At 44.5% G+C, this 27,755-nt stretch overlaps 1 protein-coding gene across 1 annotated transcript in view; it reads left to right on the top strand.

Moving 5' to 3' along the window:
• WSCD2 (WSC domain sialate O sulfotransferase 2) overlaps nt 1-27,755 on the top strand; it is a 1,087,922-nt gene that overhangs the window by 701,489 nt on the left and 358,678 nt on the right. Inside the window, exon 5 of the mRNA XM_086943084.1 lies at nt 124-308. Within this exon, the coding sequence (XP_086799210.1) occupies nt 124-308 (185 nt within the window). The remainder of the gene's footprint in view (nt 1-123; nt 309-27,755) is intronic.

Genomic DNA, 27,755 nt, shown 5'->3' on the forward strand with positions numbered 1-27,755 from the left:
GTGCTTGTAATACGCTCCAGAAGAGATTTCACAATCATAAGTAATTCTTACTTCTTTGTCGGCCACTGCGCGCAGAAGAAACCAGTGTTCTCCTAATCAAGGCCGCCTTGTGTCTCTCCACAGGGGGTACGTGTACGCGGGGCTGGAATTCGGAGCAGAGTGCTACTGCGGCCACAAGATCCAGGCCCTCAATGCCAGCGAATCCGACTGTAACATGGAGTGCAAAGGAGAGAAGGGCAACCTCTGCGGAGGGGTGGACCGGCTCTCAATCTACCGGCTGCATCTAAGTCAAGAGTCTGCAAGGAGGTGTAAGTACCGCAGCCCTTGTGAGAGTACCATGCGAAAGAAAACTACAATATAGTAGATTCAAAGAATCATGTTTTGGTTGCAAATTAACTCCTGAAATGTGTGATTTATGGAAGTCAGGGCGTTTACAGGAATGCAAGTCACAACTGACTGGGCATTACGACCGACTGCTTTTGTGTGGCTAGGTGTACTTACCACATAGTTTACCTTTTAGCATATCTGCTTTATGCAACTCATATTTCTGTGTATCTGCATATATGCCAACTATCTTACTACTGGCTTCATCATGTTTCTATCAATTTCTAAACTTACACCCTAAAGGCAGAGAACAATTAAAGCTGTAACATAAGGTCATGGTGAGTGATCGGGGGCGGGTGGGGGGCTGATGGGGGCAAGATATCTTGATTAGTGCTAGTTACAGGCCCCTATTGCCAGGATTGGCAGCTGTAGAAGGTATTACACAGATTAGGAGTCTCCAGCCTTTTCTACAATGAAAGCTACTTCTGACTTCAGCGCTAATAATTTGCGATACTGAGTCACAAAATATTGCCAAAATATACACAGCTTTGTAACAACGAAAGAACATATACACAAGTTAAAAACACTTTATTAATATAACATGTCTGAACATGACTAATGAAACCCGCAGTGGAAAGTGCCCACGGGCATAAAGGAAATGCTTACTACTATAAATCTCCTGAACTCGGGTTGAACGTTCATTCAAAGAGAAGCTTTACATATGTTTTGGATTCTTGATCAGCTTGCTTTCAGATATCAGCCTATCATTTCAAAGTCTTTTCTATCAAATATCCACTTTCCATATTAGGTTAACACACTCAAAGACAATCAAGATTTTTTCTAAAAATTTCAATTTTTGCCTTGAAATCAGTTTTTAGACATGAAACCCAAAGGTCAGCTTGTGATTTCCATAGTACAAACACATCAAATTAATAAATGTCGTTTCACCAACCATAGTATTATCATCGAATGCCAGAGATGCATAGCATAATGTCAAAACCGCCTGCATTATACCAAAGATGCCCACAGGTATGTCACAGCCACACTTTTGCCATGGCTGCCCGCTATACTGCTATGGACCACCACAACAAGTGAGTCATGGGAATTTTTAATCCAAGAAAAGTCATGATTGAGTGATGGATGGTCACAATTATGAAATTATACTCAAAATATGTCAAGGACAGCTGCCTTGCGCCATAAATTCAGGTCCAACCATGGTACAGAAACAGCACTTATCTCTGCTACAGATGACATCCGCATGATCCTTGACAGATGAAACACAGCAGCCCTCAAGTTTTCCATTTCAAAGAAGCAGATTGATCTGTGCATGGACGTATTATGTGTTCAGAATTTTCTATTCTAGACTGCTTTTTATGATGTAAAGTTATTTCAAGTGCCGCGTGAAGGGGCATTAAAGGAATAATGCATAATGTAAGTTCTGTGTCTTTCATGAAATTCAGATTCTCTTGGAATTTAATTAGGAGAACCACTATTTTCATCCTTCAGCTCTTCTATGCCCCTGCATTTTCATTTACGGCTAATTCAGGGCAGGGTGTAAATAGGACCATTAATCCCCACAGAATTTGGAATTATAAGTGCAATGCGACCCAGAAAAAAACAGGTTTGCCTAGTTGTTTCCCATTTTGTAAGGGTTAACTCATCATTGTCCTATGCTTGTGTGGTGTTTCATTATGGAACTGGTGATTACAGATGCAGGGTTTCCAGCTCACCGGTACTGTCCAACTCACAATTGGGCCATAAGTTGAAAAGTACATCTTGGGATAAACCACCAACCTTATTTCAAACTCACTCCATCACTGTTCGGCTGCAGTCTACTTTTTTTTCGGAAATCCTTCCCACGCTGAACCAACATCCCCTACCCAAACTGATTTTATTGCTGGTTCACCAATAAGACTGCACAGGGCTTATGAATGATTTATCGTTAGAACATATAGGTTAGTTACAATATTATTCTTTTCTAGTGAATCATTTTTATTTAATTTGTTTTTTTACAACTCCAACTTTAGTTGTTTTGACGTCATAATCATGATTTCACTTTATTCTTTATAACTAACTTCATTTGGGAATTGTTATCTATTTATTTTTTTAACAATAATATTGTGTTGGTGTTGTTGTTCATGTTTTTCATATGACGAGTGTTAGAAATAAGATCTCTGGTTGGCTAAGGCTTGCGCCAAAGTCAGGCAGAGACCACCACTCTAGTCAGGGCAAGAGAGTTACACGCCAAATATAACCCCTGCTCACCCCCTTGGTAGCTTGGCACGAGCAGTCAGGCTTATCCCGGAGGCCTTGTGTAATGCATTTGCGCACGCACACAGCAACAACATTCCAGGCACACTACAAAAGGAACTCCACACAAGGTTATATCAAAAATAGTCTTTGTATTCTCATAACACATTAGAATAGTAAACACATAATATACATTGTGCCACCTGGCACTAGGTCATATTTACAAGGGATTATATACACCTGACAGGACCCACTTGACCACTGTCAGAACCATCACAGAGTGAACTTAGCGAAACTAAAACATCTCATAAACGTACAACCAGCAATCACTGGTAACCACTGCACTCAGCATCAGCCTGTAACATAAACTACATTATGCACAGTATCACATTAGGCGCAAATTACATTCTGCACCAACCTCACTAGCATATACACATTATGCAATCCTCTCATAAGTCTAAATGCATTAGACCCTAGCCTCCTAAGCATACTCAGATTAGGAAATAAATCTCACAGTGGAACATAATGTCATTAGCATAAACCATAATATGCAATGCAACCTCATAATAATTTAAAGGTATCAAACAGGGTGTGTAAATCATAATACATGAATCACATTTCCTACCACCACACAAATCACATTAGGGCCTGGTACCCTATAAACCCAACAGTCCCCCTGGCCATCTAGCCATCTCAAAAGGGGCTCAAATGCCCTATGTCCAAAAGTCAGGGTGCGCTGCCAAGGCAGCAGAATCCAGGTGCGCAACTGTGCACACCTAAACGTAGCAGCTGTCCACTAATTGCTGGGCAGCTGAGAAGGTATGGGGCAAAGGAGTGCATCTCACTCCTAACTCAAAACATGCCCCCAAAGAAAGAATGGCCTAAACGTTGCAGCTGGCATTGATTGCTGCACAGCTGTAAATCTGAGGAAGGCCTGGCACTCACTGTGCCCTCTGAACAAATGTAGCAGTTGCCCGCTACGGTGGCACAACTGAGGAATGAGCACAATGCCCTGCTCTGGGGCTCTCTAAAATAATGGTGGCCATTGCAGTAGCTGCCCTCTCTCAGGTGGGGCAGCTGGAAATGAATCATCAGGCACTGGTGCTTCTGCGCCCCCCGGGACCCCCTCTGGAGCCCTAGAAACGAATGGGCCCACATTGTAGCTGCCCGCTACGGCTGCGCAGTTGTAACAATATCCCTAAGTGGGCCCGGCATCATGGTGCCCTCTGGACCCCCCATGGGCTCTAACAACAAAGATGCCCCATTGTTGGAGCGGCCCCCTAGCAGGCGGGGCTGCTCAGATACTGTGACTCGATCAGCACCATAAAGGCACACAGGGAACCCCCCCACTCACCGGGACACTGCACAGCGGATGAAGTCTCCTCTTTGTGGACTGCGGGCAGGACTCTGTCTCCGGGACTTTCCTTACTCACGGGAGCTCCACCACACAATGCCTCACTTCAGGATGAGGCGTAGCTTCACCCGGTCCCCCTTCTCGGGACCAGGACTTTGTTATGGAGCCCGCGAGGCGCCGGATTGCTTCGGGCTGGCCCAGACCCCGCCCACAACCAGGCAAGACCACCTGGTTTCCGGGTCGCATTGGAAGTGGCCCGGCAACGTCAAGGCAGTAATCCGGGTGGGTACCCGCAATCAAAATAAAGTAAATTGCAATAGCGATAATATCGCAGGTTGGGCACCCGTTAGGGAACAATCAAATGCCGCAATGCGGTGGAATCCCTACGCCGGGGTTTCCCTCCATCGCAGCCCCCTCCTGCAAGCTCAAGAAATACAATTGCAGCTCTGGTGGCCAGTCTAAAAATAGAAGCACTCTGGAAAAAAAATTAAAGCACTCCCCAAGCGCTATAACCAAAGTCCAGGGGAGAATAAAGCACTTCTTCCAGGATACAAGCAATGTTTCATGGGGCAAAGGCTGGGCCCAGGGAGGCAGCCATCATGGCTATTCCTCCTGGGCCCCTGAAAGGTCAGGAACAGCTCCCAAAACAAGCCTGAACATTTTCATGGGGTCACAGCCCCTATATTTATACTAGCATTTCCTTTTTGTAAAAGTGCAGGGCATGGGGGTACAAGATGCAACTGGTTTAGAGCACTTTGTTTTGCCCAGCTCCTCTCTCCTTTATCAAGTGGGGGCTCAGTGATCAGACACACCACAGGGGACGGAGCCAGCATTGTGGAGGGAAGGCACAGCCCTATTCAGGTCCCAGGTGCAACTCCTCCCTCCCAACTCCATGCAGATCTCTCTATTCATCACTGGGCTGACTTACCCTGTCTCCTGGAGCCACCCACACCTCTCAGCTCCTGTCAATCACAAGCCAGACATGAGTCCTCTGCCTCACTTGGTTTAACAAGCCAGGTTCTTTCAGTGCTGGTAAAGGATAAAGCTTGCTGGATCCTCTACCAAGCAACACACTGATCTCTCCTGGCTGGTTCTCTGAACTATGATCTTTTGAAGTAAAGTTCTCTTTAGTGAACCGACGGTGCAGATAGAATTGAAAGAGTGTCAACAAATAAATTTAGTGAAGAACTTTACTTCTTTAGACTGTAGAACAAAATGACAAATTCCTGCGCGCATGCCCAGGTGTTAGCTTACAATACCAGAGGCTATCACTCACTGCCTCTGGAGAGCTGCATCAAGTCTTATTCCAGAATCTTCCAGGTTGGCTGGTCAAGTCTTCACACCGCCTTTTCAAAAAATAGTGGGACACTGATTTTCATGGATTGTACGCCTAAAATCACCAGGTGCCATGTCTGTAACAATGATACAGAATGGTCACACCAATCCTGGGAACAATTCAGAGCGGAGGTAGACCCTGCCTCTATGTCATTTGATATTTGAAAATGCCTCTGGCAAGAAAATGTTTTGACTGTCAAAGGGGGTATCCCAAAGACAGATCAATGATTTGTGTCTACATAAGGCATGTGTCAAAGCTATTTGAGAAAATAGTGCTCAGAGGCTGTAATTAAAGCCTACAGAGTAACAACACAAGCAACAGGGGATGTCGCCATGGGAGTTTACAAAATGAGACATGGCGGTACTAAGGAGGGACTACTAAGCCTTTTGACCAAGGAACAGCCGCAGTTTACAGTGGACAGTGACACAATCCAATGAAACATATGGGCGGAGAGTGGACAGGGCATCAAGTCCCTACCTCAATACAGCATGCCTTAAAGAGCAGCGCATGCGCTCCTCAGGCTCGACCTAAAACATATAGGAGCAAAAAATCAAGATGCAATTCCTTTGGAATGCCTAACCATGATAGTCACAGTCTCCCTTCCATATGTGCATTCTCTGTGACCTGTGTGGTCAGTGTATGCCCAAGAGTAGACTTGTGCCACAGGTGGAACACTAAAGTGTCATGTAGTTTATTAGGGCCTTCCTCCTAGTGCCCTGGGAAGGCTTCTGTTTTATTATGAGACCTGACCTCTAAGGAAAAGGAGGGCATGTACCCCCACAACCCCACAGCTTTCTCATCTGCGTCTGCAGGTAAATGTTATGATATGGGAACAGAACATGAAGGGTCTGTCCCTGCAGATCACCGACAGAATATCCAGGAGCAGAATATTGAGCTGCCAGAATATCAATGAGAAAATATCGAGTGACAGAATATCGAACTCCTATCTACAAACAGGTAAGTAAAAAAATATTGAATCCTAAATATCATTGTAAATAATATAGTTTGCTAAAATATCGACTTATTAAATTAAATTAACATAATTAATTAACAACTAACAATACATTAATTAACTAAAAACAATGAACAATAACATGAATAACCATAACATCTAAGTTAATTCACACAATTAACATATTAAAATTACTTTTAATAAATAAAATTTAAAAATAATAAAAATTACAATAAAACTAAATTACGTCCTACCCTACTCCCCTATCAACCCTCAACCCAGTCCTAAAAAAAGTACACAAATAACATTCACAAATGAATTATTAATAATTAATATCTAATTAATTACTAAGTAATAAACAAAATGAACGCAATTGTTAGATCTGGGGGTCTCTAGTTGGCAATGGTATTCACATTTGTCCAAATAGGGACCCTTACTTCTAAGTCAGGATAAGGGGATTACACTCCTTAATAACCCCTGCTTACCCCCTTGGTAGCTTGGCACGAGCAGACAGGCTTATCTCAGAGGTAGTGTGTTAAGCATTGGTGAATATACACAGTAATACAGTGGAAACACTACAGATGGACATAACACAGGTTTTATGAAAATAAGTATTCTTTATACAGACTTAACACAAGACCACAAACGACAAAAATCCACAATACCACACTTAAGATTACTTAAAAGATGATTAAAGTCTTTTAGTTCAAGTTGATGATAAATGCGATAAAGTTCTCAACAAAGTACCTGGATGGGTAACGCAAAGTGAACAAAAGATTCGCAAATGGGTAGATGCGTCGGTTCCGTGAGCCGGGGAACGGTTTCGTCCTTCCTCAATGCTTGCGCAGAGTAGGGGACGCATCGTGAGCCTTACTGGTGAGGAGGTGATGTGTAGATTCTCGGCCTGCGGGCCTGTTGCGGTGTGCAAGATGGAGCCTTGATGTGATGCGACGATCCGGTTGCGATGCGAGAAGAAGGCGCCCTTGATGCAGCGATGCGATGATGATGCAATGACGCCCGGGCGTGCCTTGCGATGACTCTGTACTTTGGAGTCGCGACAGGCCCTGCGACACACTTCTCCGGTGTTGCTGTGGCGACTCTCACGATGGTGTCACGCTTCTCCGGTGATGCGACAGCAGACAGCTTAGATGAACACACGCTTCCAGGGAGATGCGGCGGAGGCTCGCTTCTCCGGCAATGCGATGGTTTCTGCTGCGGCGGCGACACGCTTCTTCTCGATGCGTTGCGCTTCCAGCTCCCAGCGGCACGCAAGTGTCTGGAGTCAGAATTCCCAGCAAGGAAATTCAGGAGGGAGCTGGAGGTGAGGTCTATTGTCCCTGAGACTTCAGCAGGAGGTAAGCACAATTCAAGCCCATGGAGAATATTCTGTAGATGAAAGTCCTTACAAAGTTCCTTCTCCTTTCCCTTGGCAATGAAGCAACCAGTGCAGGCCAACCCAGCAAACAGCAAACTGCCAGAGGGTCATCATAACTCCTGCAGCTTCCTTGGTTCTTCTCCTTGGCAGAAAGGTTTCTTGTCCAGAAGTGATCTAATTTATTGGGATCAGGGTCCCAATTTTTATACCCCAAATCCTTTGTTCTCTGAAGGCAGAGAGGCCTCAGCCTAGTCCAAACCAGTTCCTGAGCACTTTGTTCACATGACTCTCTTCTTCCTTTCACTGTGCAGGGCAGAGACATCAGTTGCCTCACAGGAGGTGGATCAAGCACAATGGGAGGGAAGATACAACTCTGGAGCACTCTGTTGACATGATTCCTTCTCTCCTTTCACAGTGCAGGGCAGAGACATCAGACAAGCCACAGGAGGTGGAGCCAGCATTGTAGAGGGAAGGCCCAGCCCTATTCAGGTCCCAGGTGCAACTCCTCCCTCCCATCTAGATGCAGATCTCTCTATTCACCACAGGGCTGCCCCAGCCTGTCTCCTGGAATCCCCCAGCCCTGTCACTCACAAACCCAGACAAGGAATACACAACCCAGCTGAGGCAGGCCTGGATAATTAGGCAAGAAAATACCTACTTTCTAAAAGTGGTATTTTCAAACACAGACTATTAAAACCAACTTTACTAAAATATGTATTTTATTATTCTGAGTTCAGGCATACTAAATTCGATTTTTTACCATGTTCCCTGAGTCAGTTAGGATTATAAGAATGTGATAATCTAACTGCCCATTCTGGCCTATGAGAACAGGTAGCCTTCAATAGTGAAAAACGAAAATGGCTGTAATTTACTATTAGAACATGCTACACACATCAGAGTATGTCCTATCTTATAGTTACAATGCACCATGCCCGTGGGCCTACCATAGGGGTGTCTAATATGAAGCAAAGGGAAGGTTTAGGGACTGGCAAGTGGGTGCACTTGGCCAAGTCGACATGGCAGTGCTAGACTGCACACAGGCCTTGCAATGGCAGGCCTGAGACACACTTTACAAGCTGCTTCTGTGGGTGGCACAACCAGTGCGGCAATCCCACCGAAGCATTTGATTTACAAGCCCTGGGAACACATGGTGCACTGTACTAGAGGCTGACAGATAAATAAAAAAAACAATCATGGAATAACTAATTAGTACATTAATTTAACATAGGGAGCACTTGCACTGTGGCACTGATTAGCAGTGGCACAGTGCCCAAAGCATAAACCCAGCAAAAACATATCAAAACAGAGGAGGCAGTCCGTCAAGAATGGAAGGGAGACTCATGCCAATAATGCCAGGTCTAACAGCAATTAACATAATTACCAATGAATTATTAATTGCTATTAATCAATTTATAATTAATTGATATATATATTAATTAACTTAATTAACAATATAATTTAATAAATACTAAATTATTAAATAATAACATAATTAATTAATTAATTACAATTAAATTACTTCCCACCCTATTCCTCTATAAACCCACAACCCGCCACAGCATTAAATTATGCAATAAGTAATAAACATAGAATTTATTAAATCTAAATAATTCTTAAAAAATATATTATAAATAAATTACTTTTCACCCTATTCCCCTATAAACCCACAACCCACTACTGAATTAAATTACATACACATAAATTAACATAAAATTCATTACTTTAAAAAAATTCAAACATACATTACAAAATAATACATACTTTTAACACATATACTAACACTTAAAACACACAAAAAATACGATATTTTCAACAACTATATTATGACTGTCGATATTACTAACTTCAATTTTATAACACTCGATAGTTCTTACCTGCATTTCGATATTCTGCACCACTTTATTTTTGACAGTCGATATTATTTCCACTCAATATTTTAAACTGGATATTTTGCCACATCAATATTTAAAATTCAATATTTTGACTGTTCACTGTCCTTGTGCCTTTCTTTTGTCCCTCTCTGCTTTGACTACCACTAGCCCCACCAGTCCTTCTCTCTCAGTGGCGGTTTAGAGCCACTGTTCCCTGTCGTCACACATTCCAGCCTATTTTGGCTTCTTGCAAATCCAGAGCTGTTCTTTGAAAACTTCTTTGCATCTTCTCTGCTTCCATCTTTGAATCTAGCCCACCCCCTCTCTCCTGATTTAATCTCCCTCCATTTCCAGGGTCTCCAGGTGCTCTGAACTGGTGAAAGATGACACTGCCCTAACTTTAGGGTGACCAGACGTTCCTGTTTTCCCCGGACGGTCCCATTTTTTGGAGCAGTGTCCCAGTGTCCCAACACTTTGCTGCAAATTTAAGAAATGTCCTGGTTTTTGCGTAGTGCCCTGGTTAAACAGATGTTTTTTAAATAGTGTCTCACTCAGTGCTCCCTCTTTACTTCTCACAGGTGCTGAGACGGATCTCTATTGGGCTCTCCATGTTTGCCCTCACGGAGAAAAAAAGCTTACTGCTGCTGCAGCAGTACCACCCTTCACTGCTTTTAAACATTATAGTTCTTTCAGTCTGTCTCTTTATTCCAGAACTGAGGCATTTTCAATGTTATGTACAGCGAAGCCAGAGTTGTTGCTTATTTCTCTTATGCAGCTAACAACCGTTGACAAAGCCAATAGTCCAGGCTTTTTTGCTAGGTGTGATGTTACTTGTTATTTATCTGGATACAATGACAGAAGCAACCCATTTTTCTGGCGGGACACTATGCTAATTACAGATTTTTTTAGCTTATGTGTTTTAAGCCACGTCCTTAATTACACCTGCCACGCCCCTTGAGAGCCACCCCCGTGTTTTCATCCCACTTAAAGCCATGGTTACTTGTGTCAATCTTACTGCTATGTCTATGACACCTGTCCTGTTTTTTGTTTTGAGAATCTGGTCACCCTACCTAACTTACAATGCAAAATATATACAAATTAAATAATACATATCAGTCCGAACATTGATTGACAACAAGCATTACGTTTCTAGTCATATTAAAGGACATCCATGCTTTTGAAGTCAATGTACTTTGTGGGGATGGGTCCAATATCAAATGGTGAATATGCGCACAATGCAGCATAATGTGCAGCCTTCAGCGGGATGAATTGGTAACATCTCAGCGCTGATGACGCCATCTGGGGAAGTCACGTACAAACAGCCCTGCTGATTCCAATGACAAATCTGATGAAGTGAGAGGTTAAGAGGCAGCACATCCCTTTTCAGAGCAAATTGCTTCTGGTATTAGTTCCTGTGACAGGTTCGCCTTGGTGATGGATACCCGGCATTATCCCAGACAGCAGCGCCTTTCCTGCCTCCTCGTTTGCAGCTGGCGCAGATGTTGTGCACCTAGCAGCAGATCACGTGGTGTCTGTAGGCCAGAGTTAAGTGGAAAGAGCGAAATTGCTATTTGCAAACACTAGCAACTGTGGTTCAACTTCTGTTGGCCTTGGTGACATACACTGCTAATGAACTAGTTTTATGTTAAAACGGCTAGTTAAACTGTTTCAGCACGACAAGAAACGCAAGTCACTCAACGTTTTGGTCAGTTAATTTTAGAGACGTATGAGGCTGGGGAAAACATCATTGTGCAAAAATAGGAAGGCATTACATTGGACCAATATGACATATACAGTGGACGCAACATTCCATTTCATGCATATCTTCATCATCACCTCATAATAATGTACAACGCTGGGTACATACCGAAAGTACGTACAGAAGGTATAATCTCCTTTGCATCATACTGCCTCCTTTGTTTCAGCTAAACACATCTGCTTGCCGCTCCTTTCTTGCCTGGCGGCATGGAGAATTGTTTACACTCACAAATATGGCGCCTGATTTCAGCACATAAAACTGGAACGCAACGGCCCCTCAAACGATAGTCACTGAAACAAGGCATAGTAAACAGCACTGTGCAAAGGATCAAACTCCTTTTTTAGAGAGTGGATATACAATAAGCACAAAGGTGAAAAGGTGAAGGTTGGGATGGAACTTAATAACAAATGTACCTCAATGCCATCAAAGAAGAATGAACATAAATTATGAATATACGGTATGAATAAATGTATTGAAAATTGGGAATAGAAGAAAGAAGCACTGTTTTATCTTGTAATTGTCAGACTAGAGTAAGCAGAGCAATGTCAATGTCAGAAATTCAAAATATTTCAAAGTTGCCACACGAAAAAAAAAAAAAACGAGTCAAAGTTGTAGGAAAGTGGGTTTCTGTTTCGGTACACCCCACTTTTTGCCTGCCCGACTCTGTGCACTGGGCTCCTGCTAACCAGATTCCCAGTGCCTGTGTTCATTCCCAAAACTGTACCATTGTTTCCACAATTGACACAGCTCTAGCACACATATAAGTCCCTTGTAAAAGGTACCAGAGGTACAAGGGGGGACGCAGGGGGAGCTGGGCCCGAGCCGGTCTCCCCCTGGGTTGTTTCGCGTGGGGGAGCTGGCCACCAGGTGCGGGGTGATTAGGCTCTTTAAAGAGGCGGTGGGCACAAGGGGTGAGGGGAGTTATTAATAGGAGCCTGGTGGGGTGGGAAAGGTACTGTGTCCGTGGGAGGTGGGAGGCAGAAGGCTGCATTTTTGTCCCACCCACCCTTCCCTCTTTTTTCATATTTCTTACGGGTCCCGGGTAGTTTAGGTTGAGTGCTGCAGAATATATGGTGCTACCCTAAGTCACCCCTCACCAAACACATGTACACTGCCACAGGAGCCTGCGTGTTTTGGTGCAAATAAATACTAAGAGTCAACCTGGCACATAGCCCTCTGTGCTAGGCCTACCAGCACTGTATGAGGTATAGGTAAGTCACCCCGACAGAAGGCCACACAGCTGTAAGGCAGCGCGCACTATACCTCATGTGAAAGCATAACTGCATGAGCAGATATGCCCATATAGTATCTAAAAAGTCCATTCTCTGCCATTATACGTGCACAGTGAAGACATACTGAGTACTGAGTACATGGGTTGGGAGCTTGTCGCTACCAGGTACTCAGCTCCATGATGGCTTCACCGACATCTAAGATGTTTGGTACGAAACAAATCAGATTAATGAGCCTACACTGATGCCAGTGTTGGATTCAATAATAAATGCTCTCAGAGGGCACTTCAGAGGTGCACCCCTAAAAAACCTACCAAACCGCTAGTTATGTTATGTTATGTTATGTTACAGCGTTCTTTTATAGCGCACGGCTACTCGAAAAGAGTGTCCCGGCGCTTTCCACCTGCATCTCAGAATAAAAATAACACAACACAGCAAAAGAATGAGAAAAAGAACTGAAACTGAAGCAATAAGAACAACCTAAAGATTAAAAAGCCAGGTCTTCAGGCTCTTCCTGAACTGGAACAAGTTGACAGTGCTGCGCAGCGAAAGAGGAAGCGAGTTCCACAGCTGTGGGGCTTTGCAGCTGAAAGAGCGCCCTCCCGTGCGGGCCTTCCTCACCCGAGGGACCACCGCTTTGTAAAGGGATTCCGAGCGCAAGGAGCGGACTGGTCGATAGAAGGCTAGTCTCCGCCGCAGGTATCCAGCCCCTGATCTAAACAGGGCTTTGTGCATCAGAGTCAGGGATTTAAACTGGATCCGCTTCCGGACAGGCAGCCAATGTAGCGCCTGAAGCAGCCCGGAAGCTCGGGCTCGTCTAGGCAGGCCAAAGATAGCCCGGGCGGCAGAGTTCTGTACCACCTGTAGGCGCTGAACTAGGTAATCAGGGAGGCCAAGGAAGAGGGCATTAGCATAATCAAGCCTCGAACCGACAAGAGCCTGCACAGTAATACGCCTGTGCTCCTCAGACAGCAGGGGCAGGAATTTACGGAGCATTTTCAAAATTCCATAACAGGTGCCAGCCAGACCCAGAATGTGTGTTCGCAGCGATAGCTGGTTGTCCAGCTTGACACCCAGGTTTTTAGCCACCAAAGAAGACTGTGCAGGAGGGCTCATGTCGGACGGCCACCAATGCTGCCACTCCGGATCGACACCGCAACCAAAAAACAGAACCTCGGACTTGCTCGAGTTGGCCCTTAGACTGTTCCGTTGGAACCAGTCAAAGACCAATGTTAGACAGTCCCGAATTCTCCCTCCATCAAACTCCTGGTCTTTCCCGCATGTGAAGAGGAGTTGCGTGTCGTCGGCGTAAGAGATGATCTGGGCCCCATATGCTTCCACCAAGGCCGCCAAAGGGGACATAAAGATGTTAAACAACGTGGGGCTCAACACAGATCCCTGTGGAACCCCAACTCCCAATGGCGGCATCTCGGCAGAGCTCTGGGAAACCCAGACCGTCTGGCGGCGGCCTTCAAGGAAGGATGTAAACCACCTGAGCGCCGTCCCCCTAAGGCCGATGTCATAAAGCCTCGCTAAGAGCGCCCTGTGGGGGACGGTGTCGAAGGCCGCCGATAGATCTAACATGACCAGCATCACCCTCCCGCCGACATCAAGAGTCTCCCTGCTGATCTCAGTGACCTCTAGCAATGCCGTTTCCGTACTAAAATTAGGACGGAAACCGGATTGAGATGGATGGAGCAGATTGTTAGCTTCCAGAAAGCGCGACAGGACACCGTGGACGTGTTTTTCCGTGATCTTCGTGAGGGCCGGAAGAAGTGAAATTGGCCTATAATTGGCCAGAACCTCAACGTCGAGACCCGGTTTCTTTAGGAGGGGGATCACCATCGCTCTCTTCCAAGAGCTGGGGACCCTCCCCTCCCTCAGCGAGGCGTTGAGGATGGGATTAACCAGCGGATTCACCACCTCCGCCATCCCAGCCAAAAATTTGGCGGGGCAGGGGTCAAGTGGCGAGCCAGATTTCAAATTGGCCAACAGCTGCCTGGACACATCGCTGGAAACAGCAGGAAAATCAGACAGCACCGCCGTCGGTGTGTGCGGAAATCCTCACCCAGCCCCGGTGACGCCGCTTCCATCCTCCGGTCCTTCCACAAAGGAGGCCTGAATCGCCTTGATCTTATTAGTGAAGAAGCCGGCCAGATCACCTGCCCACGTATCTGAAGAAACTAGAGGGGGCGATTGGGAACTAGGGGTCGTGAACTCCTTCACAATGGTGAAGATCTCCTTACAGGAGTTCGCGGATGCCTCGATCCTCCTAGCCAAATAGTCCCTCTTAGCTCCCAGAATGTCCCGATGGTAGGCCTTCACCACCGCCTTGTAGGCGAGTTTAGCCTCCCCATCAGTGTGTGCTTGACTGGTCTGCACCAGCCTGCCACCTCTAGATATGTTTCTGACCCCCTGAGGTGAGAGCCTTTTTCTTTTGTGGGTCAGAAACAAAGCCTGCTCTAGATGGAAGTGCTTCACCTACCCTCAAGCAGAAACAGCATAGAAAGACAGTGAGCCTCAAAGGTCTCCTGTCCTTCATTATGCTGACCAGGGCCTCTGCAGCTGGTGGAGAAGCTCGCCCCCCTGTCCAAGCCTCACTTTTTGTGGCAAGGTCAGCTAGAAAATGAGAAAACAATAGAGGTGTGTCCCCTCTCAGCCAGTTACAGCCTAAGGTGCCCTGAGCTGAAGTGACCCCCTCCTTTGAAAATCCTCCATATTACTTAAAAAGATTTTAGGCAATAAGGTTAGGGGTATGGTCCCTCCCCAGAGGGAGTCAGCATATGAAGTGTGTAGTCACCTTAAAGCTAAGTAGCCAATTAGATACTACCTTCTAACCCATGTAATGCCCGTAAATTGAGTTTTTAAGGGCACACCTGTACCTTAACCCTCAGATTACTTATGACCTACGAAGCAGTGGACTAAGAAGAGCCATGCAGCAGCGAAGAATGAAGACACTAACTGAGTTGACCCCAGCCCTACCGACCTATTTGCATCTTTCAAAGAACTTGCTGCAGAAGAACGATTTATTCCGCGGCGCATTGACCTCCAGAACCCTGGGAGGAATGTCTGCCTTCTAAAAAGGCTTCTAATCTCCTGTGGACAGCAGACCTGTCAATAAGAAAAACAACTTTAAAGATCAAGCACTCTGCCTGTGGAACCATGAAGTCGACCTCCTCTGCGCCCAACGCCCACAGCCCTAGTCCAAGAGGCCCACTGGTGCAGAAAAGGTTTCCCAGCGATCCTGAGCAGGAGTCCCTTGTGGGTTGACCCCTGCCGTAATCTACATCAACAACGCAACCGCACTGGTAAGCTGGCTTTCTATGCCAAAGGACACCCCTGCACCCAGAGGCCCTGGGCCTTGGGGATGTATACTGACAGTGTCCAGACACCACGGCACATCCCACCTTACCTGCGAAGCTGTAGGTTTCCATAAATCGGCCTCCTGGCCTGCAGCCTTTTTTCAATTCCAAGATTCCCCATTGGTTTGCATTGGGTGCCCTACGCTGTGTTGGCACTCTGCACTTGGCCACCCCTGTGTAGTCATGGGCGAATTTTGCGAATCTCGCGTTCGCGAATTTTGCGGATTTGCGAACTCGCAATCCGCGAATTCTTGCGAATTCGCGGATTTTTTTTTTGTGTTCGCGCGGGTTTCTGCCAGTTCGCGAGGGTTTTTGTTCAATTTCGCAAACGCGAACTTACCTGTCGGGTCGCAAGTTTTGCGAACTTGTTGTTTCTACGTGTCCAGCCTGTTTGGGACACTCTTCTTCATCACTGACACCCTCTGTCACCACTGCCACTCTCTGACTACTCATGCCACCCTCTGGCCCACCCATGCCACCCTCTGTTTCATCACAGCACCCTCTGGTTGTCCAGTGTACATTATTGTGGCAAAGCAAAGCACACCTTCCCTGCCTCAAGTGACCTGAATTAATTTGGGGCTGATTAATGTGTCACAGAATATTTTTTTAGCTGGCAGCTGCTTCCTTAGTGCTTCCTGATTAGTGATCTTTTGCACTTGCTAAGTGCTTTCATTGTTGCAAAATTAGTTACAACACCTGCCCTGCCCCAACTGACAATAATGAATTAGGGGCTGATTAATGTGTCACTGGATTTGAACTTCCAGCCTGGCTCCTGCTTGTCTCCCTTAGCTGTAATTCAGGACCTTTGTGGCATATGTGTAACTATTCTGAGGGTCAGAGCAGGGTCACATAATAGTTGCAAGAAGGCAACTGAACTCTGGAGGGGCCCCTCAGGAAGCACTACAGGAAATGGCTACTAATGATGAGCTTGAACTTTTGAACCTGGTAAGTAGTTTCAGTTTTGCTAAGATCGTATTTCTGCAATTTAGCGCTTATTCGCGGGGCGCGAAGTTGAACTGGGAAGCCGCGAACTCACGCGAACAGTGCGAGCAAGCCATAAAATCCGCTGCTCGCGGATTTGCGGATTTTGCGGGAAATTCGCGAATCTCGCGGATTGCGAATTTACCGAAAATCCGCAAAATCCGCGAGCGGAACGGATTTTCCGCCCATACTTACCCCTGTGCCACTGGAGGTTTAAGTTTGATTTTGCATTTTGGCCCTTCCCTGTGCTTACCTTAACACCCAAGGAGACTGGATTCCAACAGTGTGCTACTTACCTACAAGAAGTACCACTTTGAATGCCCCCTTTCTCCATTGGATAACTTTGGCACCAGATTCCGATTTTGACCTTTTCACCCGGCCGCCCAGGTGAACTGAGGCCACTTACCTGAACCTTGTCTGGTAATGATTCTTCATCCAAAAGCTTAATTTCATTAAACATTTACTTACTTGCAAATTGCTGATTGTGTTTCTTCCCATAGTACAACAATGTATTGATTGAAAATGTACTAAGTGTCCACTTTTGATATTGAAAAACAGCGATATTGCAAAATGTATTTTACAGCAACAAAATATCTTTGGTTCTAAGAAATAAATATACTAAAACGAATATTTTTACAAACCATTGGTCTCGAATTCTTGCCTCTGTGTACAACAAATGCTTGGCACTGCCCTCTGTAATCCGACTAGAAAATGAAATTAAAACCCACAGTGGGGTGATGTTCCGTTCCGCAGCAGAACAAGCTGCATTCTTACACCATCCACATCGGAACTTACTCCCGCTCAAATAGGAACACCAGTTGAAGTCTCCAAGGGCCCACAAACATGTGGTAAGGCTCTCCCGCAGCTTGGCCAGACGCTCAAAATCCATCCACACTAATTGCCCCAAAGGAAGAGCCACGCATCAAGTATAATTACACTTGCATTCTGGGATTTGTAGTCCTGATTTAATAAGGGCGCAATCAGACCTAGAAAACAAGAAGGACGCTGAGCTCCTCTCATGGACCTGGGAAGCTTGAAAGCGTTGTACAAATACAGAATTAAGTAACACATGCCGTACCTCAGGCTCGAAGTTGTTGGCAGGCTGCAATCTGCGCGCCTCTTACCTGTACACTGGAAGGTCTGATTGCAGAACCTCTCCCGGTAGTCCACGTTCTGCAGGTTGTAGGGGCCACTCCACAGCAGCTCGTCCACGCACACCGGCGCGCACCTGCCCTCGCTCTGTAGAGAACCACACACGATGTAAGGCTCCGGCCCCAATGGGGGGCAGCACTGCTTGAACACCAGCGATTACACCATCATTCATGCGCGGGGGAACTGGGCATGCACAAGAACAAGCCCGAAGGGTGTCAGCCAGAACAGCGCCCCCCAGAGTGCGGGCACCGTTCTGAAGCAATGCTGTGCCATTACTAGATGTAGGCCAAATTACAGTATTAGCACACCTAACAGCGCCCTTTATAGCTTTCAAAGGCTACCTCTAGAACACACGGCGGATGACTGGAGCGAACGAGTAAAAAACGTGTGTCAAGGTCTCTCTGCCTGTAAGTGTAACAAGTGAAAACAAACTTTGCGCCCAGCAGCCCCTGTGAGTTTAAATACCCCCCCCCCCCGGTGGACGTCATTTTCGTAGGGATTTTTTTTTGCGTCTGACACATGACAGACAGCACGGCAGAGCCCCTTGAGAAGTTGAGCTCAGTGTAGACCGCGTTTCATGACTGTCTCGTGGTTCTGAAAGAATCGCAAACACACCACAAACGCTGGGGTACGTCACGCACCGTGGTGCATGCGCAGTGCGCTGCGGGCAACATTATCTTGCTTTTAAAGTTTTGGCAAACAGGTGCGCACTGCGCATGCTTCGCTTTCACTCGAAACGATGGCTGCACAGCACTGGCCCGTTGCGGAGGCCTTTATAATTTGGGTACACTGACTGACTAATTTATAAAGGCCGCCACAACGAGCCGGTGCCACGTGGCCGCCGCCCTCAAAATATTGCCACCTGGGGCAGACCGCCCCCACCGCACCCCCCTAGCTACGCCGCTGCTAACACTGTATGTCTTCGGTGTTCATTACCTTTTCAGTGGTAACAAGTAGTATTTAAGGGCCTGACAATGGCGACGCACTATGTGATCTAAGTGGCTGTGTCCACCGAAAAGCTTCATTACATCCGATGTCATCGTCTGCCTAAATAAACATTTTTGTTCGGATTTCCTGTTGCCAGTGCTTGCTTTTCGTCAAGGTGTGACAGGAATTGTTATGATATATACAAGGCCAACCCGCTGGCCGAAACGCGTCATCTTGTCTGTTTCATTTGCGTTTTTATGGATGAATAAAAGTCACTGTTGCCAGCAGTGAATGAAACAGTATTGGAAAGAGTCCGCTTTTCTCTTTGTGGTGGGTTCAAGCACCGGAGCGGTAATTGGATATATATATATATTTATATATATATATATATATATATATATATATATATATATATATATATATATATATATATATATATATATATATATATATATTCACTGAAAAAACCATAGGTTATAGACCATATATAGTTAGGAATTTGCATTTACAAAACCTTGAAAATTCACTGAAAAAACCATAGGTTAGAGACCATATATAGTTAGCTGGACATTTTATTGACAAAAAACCAATGAAATTCCATATATAGTTAGTTGCACTAACTATATATCGCGCACCCGCAATCCACTGCTGATGATGTCACATATTACATCATTCATGACATGGTCAGTGACATCACTGATGACATCACTGATGACATCTCAAATGACATCACTGATGACATCACTGATGACATCTCAAATGACATCACTGATGACATCATCTAGTGTCTGTGTGTTTTTGTAAAGTTTAAATATGTTTTACATATTGAAGAATGAGTGGATGTATGGAAGACTGAGTGTGTGTGTGGCTGGCTGGGAGGTGTGTGACTCTGTGCATATCAATGTGTACTTGTATCAGTGATTGTATAAGAGAGTAAGTATGTGTTAGTATATGTGTGAAAAGTATGGTGTTCTGTGTTTAACTGTATAGATGAGGAAATCGAAGTGTGATTGATTCTTCACAGGACTGACTAGGTGTATGAGTGCATATGATAGTGTTGTAATAATGAGTGACTGTATGTATGAGTGATTGTATGGGTGAATGAGTGAATGTGTGTGTAGACGTAGGAATCAGTGAGTGCGTATGTAGTAACTGGTATTGGTGTGTCATGATGTCATCAGTGATGTCATTTGAGATGTCATCAGTGATGTCATTTGAGATGTCATCAGTGATGTCATCAGTGATGTCACTGAAGTATGGTGTTCTGTGTTTAACTGTATAGATGAGGAAATGGAAGTGTGATTGATTCTTTACAGGACTGACTAGGTGTGTGAGTAACTCCATGGATGAGTGGCAGTGTGTGAGTGTCTGCATAGGTGTATGAGTGCATATGATAGTGTAATAATGAGTGACTGTATGTATGAGTGATTGTATGGGTGAATGAGTGAATGTGTGTGTAGACGTAGGAATCAGTGAGTGCGTATGTAGTAACTGGTATTGGTGTGTCATGATGTCATCACTGATGTCATTTGAGATGTCATCAGTGATGTCATCAGTGATGTCATTTGAGATGTCATCAGTGATGTCATCAGTGATGTCACTGACCATGTCATGAATGATGTAATATGTGACATCATCAGCAGTGGATTGCAGGTGCGCGATATATAGTTAGTGCAACTAACTATATATGGAATTTCATTGGTTTTTTGTCAATAAAATGTCCAGCTAACTATATATGGTCTCTAACCTATGGTTTTTTCAGTGAATTTTCAAGGTTTTGTAAATGCAAATTCCTAACTATATATGGTCTATAACCTATGGTTTTTTCAGTGAATTTCATTGGTTTTTTAAAAGCTAATATCTATAGCTGTAAAATATATTCTTTATTACGTGACGTATCACGTAGCCACGTGAGACGCCTCATGACGCGTCGCATAACCGTGACGTATCGGTTCTGCAGCGCAAACAAAACCCGTAACGTAAGCGTGCCGGAGCACGCTTACAGATATATATATTTTTTTTAACCTTAATTAGACAAAATCCACACGTGCACATATCTTGAGGCCTTGCAAAGGCACATCAAACAAACAGTCCCTACAATTTTGCCAAGTTTGCTGGAAATCTATTCCCTTAATTTTTTTTTACTGTTTCTCTTGGTTTTCCCCTTGTTACGCTTACCGGGACGCTACCCGGTACGCGAACCGGACGCTCCAAAAACACAAGATGGCGGACTCCCGTTACGCTGCCGGTTAGCTGCCCGGTTCGCGTACCGGGAAGCGCCTCTACTGCGAAAAATCGCGGGGGACTTTAATATCCCCCTCATAAATCCTAGGGGGTCAGGAGGGGTTTACCTTGCCCCCTTTCCTTCATTTCCCCCTTCTTTTTTCACCACATCTTGTCTCTCGAACCTACCGAGAGACAAGATGGCGGCCGCTCCGGACTGTTTACAATGTTGACAGCTACGCTGCCGGTTAGCTGCCCGGTTAGCTGCCCGGTGAGCTGCCCGGTTCGCGTACCGGGACGCGCCTCTACGGCGTAAAATCGCAAAATTTTTGCCCCGCGGGGCACTTTAATATCCCCCTCATCAATCCTAGGGGGTCAGGAGTGGTCTACCTTGCCCCCTTTCCTTCATTTCCCCCTTCGTTTTTCACCACATCTTGTCTCTCGATCGTACCGAGAGACAAGATGGCGGCCGCTCCGGTTTGTTTAGAATGTTGACAGACACCGGAGAGCCAATCAGATTCGCTTCGCGAAGTTCCGTTACGCGTCAGGTACGCGAACCGGGGCGCTAACCGGAGCGCTGTCACAGATATATATATTTTTTTAAACGTTAATTTCTCAAAATCCACTGGAGCACATATATTGAGACATAGCAAAGGCACGTCGGGCAAACCATATCTACAATTTTGCCAAGTTTCATGTAAATCTATTCAGCCGTTCGAGCTAAAAGTGAGTCCAACCGCCCTATGGAAAAATGAATGGGAAAAACGCGTTTTGGGACCCCCCTTTGTTCTCGGCCCCCCCTTGACGAAACCCCACCAAATTTTCAGGGGCTGCTCAGAAAAAAATGTGCCATTTTCCTGAAAATTTCAGCCAATTCCGTCCACAAACGCCAAAGTTATTAGACATAGAATTTTCAGAAATCCCATAGAGAAAAAATCCTAACTATATATACCCACTGGCTATCGCCAGTAGGTAATATACATATATAAACATATGTAATCTGCATATCTATATAAATATAAATGCATGCATACATATACATATATGCATACATATGCATGTTATTTACATGAAAGTTTTAAAAACACTAATAAAAGCAAAGCTAAAAAGCCACCTCATTACAAACAGAATGGCTTTAACTTAAACGAGGGCGAGATCTATTGCATTTTCAATGCTTGTTTACTTTGGTTCTATCAATAAGGCATTCAGATGTGTCACACATTTGCCATAAATTCTGAATGTTAGCACTCTAGTTGCTCATTAGATCACTGTAGTAAAGCTAGTGCTCACCAGGGAAGTCTGCTGCTAATCATGGTTTGCAGCCATTTTCCCGCATTTTTTATCCCGCAGACTTTCAGTCCGCATACCATTATCCCGCAAGGTCATTGAGCTCGCATACCATTATCCCGCATTTTTTCAAAACGCATGTGCATTTATCGCGCATGCCTTTACAAAGAATTACGTTTTAAAGGCATGTATGGTAAATGCATTTGCGTTGTGAAAACCACGATGACGAGAGAGGTAAGTGGGTTTGTGTTAATTTTTTCGTGGGTTAGTGATTGTGTAGTGTAGTGTAGATGTTGTGTAGTGTAGTGTTGTGTTAGTGTAGTGTAGAGTTGTGGTGGTTGTTTAGTGTAGGGTCATGCTGGGGGTAGTGTTTTAGGGTTTAGGGTTGTGTTGTAGTGTTTGCGTAGTGTAGGGTCATGCTGGGGGTAGTGTTTTAGGGTTCAGGGTAGTGTTGTAGTGTTTGCGTAGTGTAGGGTCATGCTGGGGGTAGTGTTTTAGGGTTTAGGGTTGTGTTGTAGTGTTTGCGTAGTGTAGGGTCATGCTGGGGCTAGTGTTTTAGGGTTTAGGGTAGTGTTGTAGTGTTTGCGTAGTGTAGGGTCATGCTGGGCGTAGTGTTTTAGGGTTTTGGGTAGTGTTGTAGTGTTTGCGTAGTGTAGGGTCATGCTGGGGTGTAGTAATTTAGGGTTTAGGGTAGTGTTGTAGTGTTTGCGTAGTGTAGGGTCATGCTGGGTGTAGTGTTTTAGGGTTTTGGGTAGTGTTGTAGTGTTTGCGTAGTGTAGGGTCATGCTGGGGTGTAGTGTTTTAGGGTTTTGGGTAGTGTTGTAGTGTTTGCGTAGTGTAGGGTCATGCTGGGGGTAGTGTTTTAGGGTTTTGGGTAGTGTTGTAGTGTTTGCGTAGTGTAGGGTCATGCTGGGGGTAGTGTTTTAGGGTTTTGGGTAGTGTTGTAGTGTTTGCGTAGTGTAGGGTCATGCTGGGGGGTAGTGTTTTAGGGTTTTGGGTAGTGTTGTAGTGTTTGCGTAGTGTAGGGTCATGCTGGGGGTAGTGTTTTAGGGTTTTGGGTAGTGTTGTAGTGTTTGCGTAGTGTAGGGTCATGCTGAGGGTAGTGTTTTAGGGTTTAGGGTAGTGTTGTAGTGTTTGCGTAGTGTAGGGTCATGCTGGGGGTAGTGTTTTAGGGTTTAGGGTAGTGTTGTAGTGTTTGCGTAGTGTAGGGTCATGCTGGGGGTAGTGTTTTAGGGTTTAGGGTAGTGTTGTAGTGTTTGCGTAGTGTAGGGTCATGCTGGGGGTAGTGTTTTAGGGTTTAGGGTAGTGTTGTAGTGTTTGCGTAGTGTAGGGTCATGCTGGGGTGTAGTGTTTTAGGGTTTTGGGTAGTGTTGTAGTGTTTGCGTAGTGTAGGGTCATGCTGGGGGTAGTGTTTTAGGGTTTAGGGTAGTGTTGTAGTGTTTGCGTAGTGTAGGGTCATGCTGGGGTGTAGTGTTTTAGGGTTTTGGGTAGTGTTGTAGTGTTTGCGTAGTGTAGGGTCATGCTGGGGGTAGTGTTTTAGGATTTAGGGTAGTGTTGTAGTGTTTGCGTAGTGTAGGGTCATGCTGGGGGTAGTGTTTTAGGGTTGTGGGTAGTGTTGTAGTGTTTGCGTAGTGTAGGGTCATGCTGGGGGGTAGTGTTTTAGGGTTTTGGGTAGTGTTGTAGTGTTTGCGTAGTGTAGGGTCATGCTGAGGGTAGTGTTTTAGGGTTTAGGGTAGTGTTGTAGTGTTTGCGTAGTGTAGGGTCATGCTGGGGGTAGTGTTTTAGGGTTTAGGGTAGTGTTGTAGTGTTTGCGTAGTGTAGGGTCATGCTGGGGGTAGTGTTTTAGGGTTTAGGGTAGTGTTGTAGTGTTTGCGTAGTGTAGGATCATGCTGGGGTAGTGTTTTAGGGTTTAGGGTAGTGTTGTAGTGTTTGCGTAGTGTAGGGTCATGCTGGGGTGTAGTGTTTTAGGGTTTTGGGTAGTGTTGTAGTGTTTGCGTAGTGTAGGGTCATGCTGGGGGTAGTGTTTTAGGGTTTAGGGTAGTGTTGTAGTGTTTGCGTAGTGTAGGGTCATGCTGGGGTATAGTGTTGTAGGGTTTTGGGTAGTGTTGTAGTGTTTGCGTAGTGTAGGGTCATGCTGGGGGTAGTGTTTTAGGGTTTAGGGTAGTGTTGTAGTGTTTGCGTAGTGTAGGGTCATGCTGGGGTGTAGTGTTTTAGGGTTTTGGGTAGTGTTGTAGTGTTTGCGTAGTGTAGGGTCATGCTGGGGGTAGTGTTTTAGGATTTAGGGTAGTGTTGTAGTGTTTGCGTAGTGTAGGGTCATGCTGGGGGTAGTGTTTTAGGGTTGTGGGTAGTGTTGTAGTGTTTGCGTAGTGTAGGGTCATGCTGGGGGGTAGTGTTTTAGGGTTTTGGGTAGTGTTGTAGTGTTTGCGTAGTGTAGGGTCATGCTGAGGGTAGTGTTTTAGGGTTTAGGGTAGTGTTGTAGTGTTTGCGTAGTGTAGGGTCATGCTGGGGGTAGTGTTTTAGGGTTTAGGGTAGTGTTGTAGTGTTTGTGTAGTGTAGGGTCATGCTGGGGGTAGTGTTTTAGGGTTTAGGGTAGTGTTGTAGTGTTTGCGTAGTGTAGGATCATGCTGGGGTAGTGTTTTAGGGTTTAGGGTAGTGTTGTAGTGTTTGCGTAGTGTAGGGTCATGCTGGGGTGTAGTGTTTTAGGGTTTTGGGTAGTGTTGTAGTGTTTGCGTAGTGTAGGGTCATGCTGGGGGTAGTGTTTTAGGGTTTAGGGTAGTGTTGTAGTGTTTGCGTAGTGTAGGGTCATGCTGGGGTATAGTGTTGTAGGGTTTTGGGTAGTGTTGTAGTGTTTGCGTAGTGTAGGGTCATGCTGGGGGTAGTGTTTTAGGATTTAGGTTAGTGTTGTAGTGTTTGCGTAGTGTAGGGTCATGCTGGGGGTAGTGTTTTAGGGTTTAGGGTTGTGTTGTAGTGTTTGCGTAGTGTAGGGTCATGCTGGGGGTAGTGTTTTAGGGTTTAGGGTTGTGTTGTAGTGTTTGCGTAGTGTAGGGTCATGCTGGGGGTAGTGTTTTAGGGTTTAGGGTAGTGTTGTAGTGTTTGCGTAGTGTAGGGTCATGCTGGGGTGTAGTGTTTTAGGGTTTAGGGTAGTGTTGTAGTGTTTGCGTAGTGTAGGGTCATGCTGGGGGTAGTGTTTTAGGGTTTAGGGTAGTGTTGTAGTGTTTGTGTAGTGTAGGGTCATGCTGGGGGTAGTGTTTTAGGGTTTAGGGTAGTGTTGTAGTGTTTGTGTAGTGTAGGGTCATGCTGGGGGTAGTGTTTTAGGGTTTAGGGTAGTGTTGTACTGTTTGTGTAGTGTAGGGTCATGCTGGGGGTAGTGTTTTAGGGTTTAGGGTAGTTTAGTTGTTTAGTGTATGCTAAAGGCATATTCGTTCTAAAAGTTTTCGTTATTTTAATTTGCGGCCTAATAGTACATGCGGAATTTTTTTTGCGGACTGATGGTATGCGGGATTTCGTCATATATTCGCTAATCATACTTTCTATGGCAAAATGAACCCCCTCATTTTGTTCCTTTTTAAATTAAATGTTTTAAGAGTTACCACTTTATTCCAATCAAGATGGCTTCAGGTGTGCCATACCTTTGTAATAAGTAGGACTGTTAGCACTCTAGTTGTTCTTTAGAACACTCTGGGACAATCTGTCATTGGGCTATAGTTGGGCTACATCTGGCTGATATTTGGGCTACATTTGGTTTTTTGTCTCTGGTGGCCATCTTTGGGCTACATTGGGCTACATTGGGCTACATTGGGCTACATTTGGGCTCCAACATATATATAGCCCAATGTAGCCCAATTTATATTTTTCAAAGTTAATTTTCGTAAAAACCACTGGAGCCTATATCTTGAGACATAGCAAAGGCACATCGGGCTACCAGTCCCTACAATTTTGCCAAGTTTGGTGTAAATCCATTCAGCCGTTCAGGCTAAAAGTGAGGCCAACCGCCCTATGGAAAATTGCATGGGAAAAACACGTTTTGGGACCCCCCTTTTTTCTCGGCCCCCCCTTGACGAAAACCCCCCAAATTTTCAGGGGCTGCTCAGAAACAAAATGTTCCATTTTCCTGAAAAGTTCAGCCAATTCTGTCCTCATAAGCCAAAGTTATTCGACATAGAATTTTCAAAAATCCCATAGGTAAAAAATCCTAACTATATATACCTACTGGCTATCGCCAGTAGGTAATATATATATATATATATATATATATATATATATATATATATATATATATATATATATAATTGTATAATTTCTGTGTAGATAAATTTGTAAATATTTGTAATGTATATAGTTTGGATGTAGGCCGATATAGGGCGCTATAATTAAAACTCATAACAAATGTAAAATATCTGCACAGACTATTGTGATGAAAACCTAGGGGGAAACACCCCTACACTAATAACTCATACGAATCCAAACGGACTGAGCACACTTATGTAAAAAAATGGTACTTGACATGAAATAAGAAAGAATGAAATGAGTGTGCACAATATTGATATAATGTTTGTTGTTGTCAACCGTTTTAATTCTGCAATTAAGCACTTTATTTTTCGTCATTTTAAAACATTGTAAAATCCTTGTATTACCATACTACAAGATGGCCGCCACTGTAACTGCAATTTACCATCATCTATTTCGATGATATGAAGGAGGGCGGAGGGTTTAAAATGACGATTGAAGGTTTGCACAAACTGACACTGACAAAGCTTTTTAGCGAAACGCGTCTGTCGGGGGTGAAGGGGGTTTGGAAATAAATGGACTTTAAATCTTGACACCGGAGTGCTTGCCGTTTTTTCCGACGAGATTGTTTGGAAGTGTATGGCTATATATATATATATATATATATATATGTATATATATATATATATATATATATATATGTATATATATGTATATATATATATATATATATATATATATATATATATATATATATATATTCAATGTATTCATTTCCAACATCTGCTCTCACCGATCAGAACAGACTAACCTGTTAGTATGTGGTTGAAATAAACACTTACAATACGCGACCCCACGCGTACTGCAGTCTGTTCTGAATTGAGAGCAGATGTTGGAAACGAAGATGGGAGTTTGCAAGCCGGTGCTGAATTAAGGCACGCCCTGCCACCCGAGGTTCGGAAACAAAGCGAGCGACATATATATATATATATATATATATATATATATATATATATATATATATATATATATATATATATATATATATATATATATATATATATATATATATATATATATATATATATATATATATATATGTATATATATATGTATATATACCTACCATATTCTTGTTGAATACAG

This window comes from Lissotriton vulgaris, chromosome 11, assembly GCF_964263255.1.
Source record: "Lissotriton vulgaris chromosome 11, aLisVul1.2, whole genome shotgun sequence".
Taxonomy (NCBI): Eukaryota; Metazoa; Chordata; class Amphibia; order Caudata; family Salamandridae; genus Lissotriton; species Lissotriton vulgaris.